We start from the raw sequence: 6000 nt of genomic DNA on the forward strand, positions 1-6000 counted from the left end.
ACACTGAACAGCCAATCACAGCGATCGCCGACGGGGGGGCGGCATCGCAGCCCCCCCTGGGCATGCACGGACATGTCTGCTGTCAGGGACAGCAGACATGTTGAAACTGTCACCGCGTCTATAGACGCGGTGACAGTTTAAATCCATGACGTACATTTACGCCATGTGTCGGGAAGTGCTTCCCGACCATGACGTAAATGTACGTCAAATGTCGGGAAGGGGTTAACCATATTTTAGTTTTCATGCTTTTTTTTTTATCAATTTCCCCTACATATGTGATAGTGCTTTATACTGATTAATTTGTATTATGGGTTTATATACTTATTGGGATCGTTAATGCTAGTGCTTCTAAATAGAGATACAAGGTATTCCTCTTTTTAACCTCATACATACTAGGGCTTTATGAGCGATATTGTGGACAATATCGCGTAATGTGTACGCTCCCTGTTGTTAATGAAGTGTACTCCCGGGCGTCATTAACAACCCCCTACCTCATCCAAGCAAGGATAAGGGAGGACATCATTAACAACGACCATGCTGCAGCACGGACGTTTCTTCCCCCACCGCGGAGCAGGTATTGGCAAGTGTGTATGCACTTGACGATGCCTGCCACCCCACGCCAGGTCCATGACACCGCCAATATCAGTGGCAAGGGGCAGAGTTTTGTGTAAGGGCCATTAAAATCAGACATATCTTGTTGAGGATGGTACCAGGATTCCAGCGATCAAAAGAACAATACAGCATCCCAATGAACAGAATCCCAACACCTGGGTGGTAGATTTTTAACGCTGCTCCTCCCCCCACACCTGAGGAGTCTAGGCCCACATACACTAAGCTGAGGTACCGCATGCGATACCTCGGCTAGAGGCTGCTGGTTGGATCACATACAATACATTGAATGTACTCATTTTCCATATAATGGGGCTGATGTAGAAGAGATAAAGTGGAAGGAGATAACGCACCAGCCAATCAACTCCCAACTGTAATTTCATAAACAGCTGATTGGCTGGTGAGTTATCTCGCTCCACTTTATTTCTTTGCCAGGCTTAATACATCTGCCCCAATGCACCTTCTAGCAGCCATGGCCATCTCCAGATCCTATGCACACAGGACCACGCATCCAGAGGTAAAACACATACAAAAGGGCACTTTTCACATAATTCTTCAACCTGATGGGTGGAAATTGTGTAAAAAGGTTCATATTGTATAAGTGAATGGCCACCTTTATTCTAGTATGTCCTTAGTGCCAAACACCCCCTTCAGCCTAACCTCCTCTTTACTGCCTAAACATAAGGCTGGGGCCACACGTAGCAGTTCAATGGGACCCACTTAGCTAGAAGGAGCCTGCACACAGGGGTCACAGCAGCCGGTCCTACCACAGCATGATGCTGTAAGACTGGACAGCGGGGTGACAGGATTTCAGGGCCGACACATACATTTAAATGTATTTTATCACACAGTGCAGCTGTGACACACTGTGGGGTACGTGTAAAAACTGGACCCTGGAATGCCGGACCGGACACTATAAGCTCCAAAAATTCAGCGTTTGATGTCCAGTCCAACATTCCAGGGTCTGATCCGGTTCGGGATTTTACCCATACCCCACAGTGCAGGGCATGTCCTGTCATGGGGGGGCTGCCTGTGACAGCTGTCACCAGGGAGAGGAGGAGGGGGAGAATAAAGCCTCCCTGTATGGTCCGGGCATGTAGCAAAAATCGGAATGGTCCGGACCACATGGGGAGGCTGTAATCTCCCGTTCCCCATGCCCCTGGTGAAAGCTATCATAGGCATCCCCCCAGACAAGACACTCCCTGGACCGGACACTAAAAAGCTCTGTAACGCAGAGTTTGATGTCCGGTCCTGCGTTCTGGGGTTGAAGGGCTATTTCACACACTCCGGCTCCTGCCGGGCGGCGAAAAACCACACGGCCAGGAAGCCGTGCAGCACACAGCAGTTTATAATGGTGGGGATAGCCACAGCCCGGCAGCCGTCCCTTCCAGTGGTGGGATCCGGCTACAACTGGGCGGCAGGGCCATGGCCATCCCGTGTGAATGGACACATTTGTGTCCATTATTAACCACGGTGTGCAGCACGGCTTCCTGGCCATGTGGGTTTCCGCAGCCAGGCAGGAGCCGGAGCGTATGAAATAGGGATATGAGAAATGAAAGACATCCCATTTTTTTAATCTCTCCTCCCCCCCCCTCTTCTTGTTAAATATGATCCATTAGGAGAAATTTATCCTTAATAAATATGTAATGGTCATTATTTTGGGAAAATGCATTCACATGTGTAATTGAATTATCATACTTGGGGATTGATTGAGATAATACATTTGTGGTATGATATACTGTATACTACCTGCGCCAAAGAGCATTATGGGGATATATAGTCCCGGAGTTTAGCAGTATATGAGATCACAAATGATATGTCATTTCCGGATTGAAGGGTTATGGGAAATGGAGTCCCCCCTCCGTATTAGGTTTTTTTCATGAAAAACGATCTATCATTGGATACCCACACTGAACAAAATAAATAAAAGGTGTAATAATTATTATTCCAATAAGAGACGTGTTCATATATATAATTGAACTCACAAGAATGGGTAGGGAGCACCTATCCATGATGTAATATATATCGCCTGTATCAGAGAGCATTATGTGACGTGTAGTCCCGGAGTCTAGTAGTTCATAAATAATAGTATACTAACACAATGATCGGCGGAATATGTATAAAAGACATGAGATGCTGATTACGCTAACACGTTCTTGTAAAGATATTAGAATATAGAATATAAGTGTTTATTAAGATTTATATGTGAAAATAACGTAACGTCACTTCCAGCTGTATAGGTGCATTATGGGCGCCGTAGTTCACTAAGATCTAGATGTGGCTATATAGGTGCATTATGGGCGCCGTAGTTCACTAAAATCTAGACGCATTATATGTGTACAATCACCTTGCTGACAGTGACGTCCGGTAGGAACATCAGGACGGGGCGGAACGTCACTTCCGGCAAGGTGAACCCAGGGAAATGTAGTCACACGAATCTGGGGAAGAACGTGTGAAAGTGATAATCAAACCCCACAAGATACGCGAGATGGGGCCCCTAAAGACAATAAAATATAATAAAATAAAGAACTCTAAAACATGCATATACATAGAGCTGCATACATATAAGGTTAAAGTAATGCCCTTTATAACGGAACGTCACTTCCGGCAAAGTGAGGACGTTGCCAGGGGAACTACCAAAACATTGATAAGATCACTTCCGGTTCAAACCCTAAAGATAAGTGGAATATCGTATGAATATGAAATGTTCTATGTGCAATGAGATTAGAAATAAGAATAACCACCTATGAGCTCTAAATGTGAATAATAAATTGATATCAAGCTGCTCCTCACAGATGATGCGATGTGAGGTGAGGTGAAGATGAGGTCATCAAGATGACCCGGAAGTTAATCTAAGAGGTCACATCCAGTTATATTGTTTATTTTGTGTAAAATAATGTGTTTTTTCAAATGATGAAGCTATAGAATACTTTTATGGTCTGTCTCCAATAGGTATAAAATAAATCATGTTGATTATTGTATTAGAATGATGAGCGAATCAGAAAATTATGCAAATGTATCCCATCATGCACTGGGTATAAATACAGGCCCAACGTTTTACAAAGAGGTTTTTTGTTCACACGGGTGCGCTCACAGGCGGGCAGCAGATATATCAGAGATACAAAGGAGGTTTTCCCACAAACCCTCCGGTGAAAAGATCCAAGAAAAAAGGTATATATCTCCAACACTTTAGTGCACCAGAACCTTTCACATGTGTTATATGAAAAAAAAATAACGTTTTTTTAATGACACAATTTTTTCACACAATAATAAAATACAGTAAAAAGACTTTTCATGAAACTGCCTGGAGTGGATCTCCTATTTTTATGTTCATATAGAGAACTTTATACTATAGTTCTCAACAGTACTTGGTAATTGCATTTTTAGGATTTACTGTGGAAAAGTCTTTTTACTGTATTTTATTATTGTGTGAAAAAATTGTGTCATTAAAAAAACGTTATTATGCTATGGGAGCTCTACTTCTCTCTCTTGTATAATACACACCAAGAGATTTGGAAGAAGGAGAAGTGAGACATAATCGATTGGAATAAGATAAGACCATTCTTCCTTTTTTTTCATATAACACATGTGAAAGGTTCTGGTGCACTAAAGTGTTGGAGATATATACTTTTTTTCTTGGATAAATACAGGCCCAGTCCATGCAGCAGTATGCCTTGACAAAGCTGACGTTTGGACAGCGAAACGCGTTGGCATTGACACCAGATCCTGGACAAACTTCTTGGAGGTTTACCTGCTCAATCATCTGACCACCACTTTCTTCCCAACAACTTTGGAAGTCCACGGCTCAATCCAACTATCCACCTGAACATTTGGCCACGAGGTCGAAGGTAGGCTTACACAACATCAGCCACTCCCTCGGTGAGCCCACAGGAATACAAATCGCCGTTTATATTGGACTCCTACATAACATTTGGGACTACTTCATAGAGTGGACAGTGCAGGTTCTTCATCCTCCACCCCGGATGGGGTTATTCAAATACACGTGAGATCTGGTCATCTTATATTGTTTTTATATGCAAACCTCATGTGCATTTACACCTTTTGCACAAATGCAAGATCAATTTGCATAATGATATGCTGCTATACATGAAATTTTAAGTATTGTTGTATTTTAATAAATTGTTTAATTTTTTGAAATCTGATTCACTCATCCTTCATTGTCAGCGCTGCTTTTGGTGTTATTTTTTGTTTCCTATTGCATGGGGACTGACCCTCCCGATTCAAGCAGCTGCTCCCTAATTGAGGCAACAACTTTAACCAAGCGCTCCCACGAGTACACACAGTAGTGTCTACTCAATTCTTTTGGTACACATTTAGGAGCCGGAGCGTATGAAATAGCCCTTAGTCCCCTAGAAATCTGGTCGGTAGTGTCCTGATCCTGTTCTGCAGGAACCGGCACACCGACTCCTTGCGGCAAAGCGGGTCCCATTCTGCTATGTGTGGCCCAAACCCTCTCCACACACCAGGCCACAGCATACTTACATTTGGGATGCTGACAGTTGCAATTCCGGCGACATGTACATTTGCCCCTCGGAGTTCCTGAGGGGCAAATGTACAAATGTAGTAAGCCTTGAAAAGGTTTTGGGGTCTATTTCCTAAGCCTTGGAGACAGATAGAGGAGAGGGAGAATGAGAATAGCTGGGATGCGCTGTTCGCCTCGGCCTGCTAGCTGTACCCAGGATAGGTCACTCCTGCCACCAGGATGCCTTCATCCCATATCTCGGGTATGTCTTGCACACCTGCGGCTACAGCGTCCCCCTGCACTCACCCAGCGATGGACGCTCTCTGCCCCTACCGCTATCCTCACCTTCGCCGTGCTCTTCGCCGGGGTCTTCCTCGGTGCCCATCTCCGGGCTCCCCCAGCACCCCTCCTCCTCCTCGGGCTCCTCCATTCCCTTCTCTATATGCCGTTCTCTGACAGATTCACCAGAGGATTTGCCTCTTACGTCATCACGTCATGCGGAGATGTGGGCAGCTGGTATGGATATGAGCGTGGTCCTCATTAGGTGGGACTCGCGAGTCACTGGCGGCCATGTCTGTTGAGGGCAAACAAAGTTTATTTTTTTGGAGGTTTTTTTTTTTCCCCTAATTCATTCTATGAACTTAATGGTAATACTTGAAATAGTAACTCGTGCTACGTTAGATTCATGTATATTACCTCCGGCGGTATTATTACTCAGGTTTCTCGGGCCGGTACCAGGCATTTCGCGATGGGATTCGTTGCAGTGTGCGAGACTTCAAAAGCATGGATGAGCACAAATTCGGCGAATATTCCAACTCTCTACAGCTTCATGTCGGTACATGAACGAAACTGGTTTACTTTCATTCATTTGTCTTTCGGGCTTGTTCCCGGTAACAGCCAGTAAGGTG

The 6000-nt window shown here is 44.5% G+C and overlaps 1 protein-coding gene across 9 annotated transcripts in view; it reads right to left on the minus strand.

Annotated features, from left to right (window-relative positions):
* PIP5K1C (phosphatidylinositol-4-phosphate 5-kinase type 1 gamma) overlaps positions 1 to 5594 on the minus strand; it is a 282746-nt gene extending 277152 nt beyond the window's left edge. For 8 of the 9 annotated variants that reach the window (XM_083179359.1, XM_083179360.1, XM_083179355.1 and 5 more), the window contains exon 1: positions 5438 to 5593. In XM_083179359.1, coding sequence (XP_083035485.1) covers positions 5438 to 5522 — 85 coding nt within the window. In that variant the 5' untranslated portion in view covers positions 5523 to 5593. Of the gene's footprint in view, positions 1 to 5437 lie in introns of all 9 variants that reach the window. The other variant, XM_083179358.1, reaches the window with a different exon arrangement.
* Between the last annotated feature and the right edge of the window lie 406 nt (positions 5595 to 6000).

Source organism: Crinia signifera, chromosome 1 (assembly GCF_055691185.1).
Source record: "Crinia signifera chromosome 1, ASM5569118v1, whole genome shotgun sequence".
In the NCBI taxonomy this organism is placed as follows: domain Eukaryota; kingdom Metazoa; phylum Chordata; class Amphibia; order Anura; family Myobatrachidae; genus Crinia; species Crinia signifera.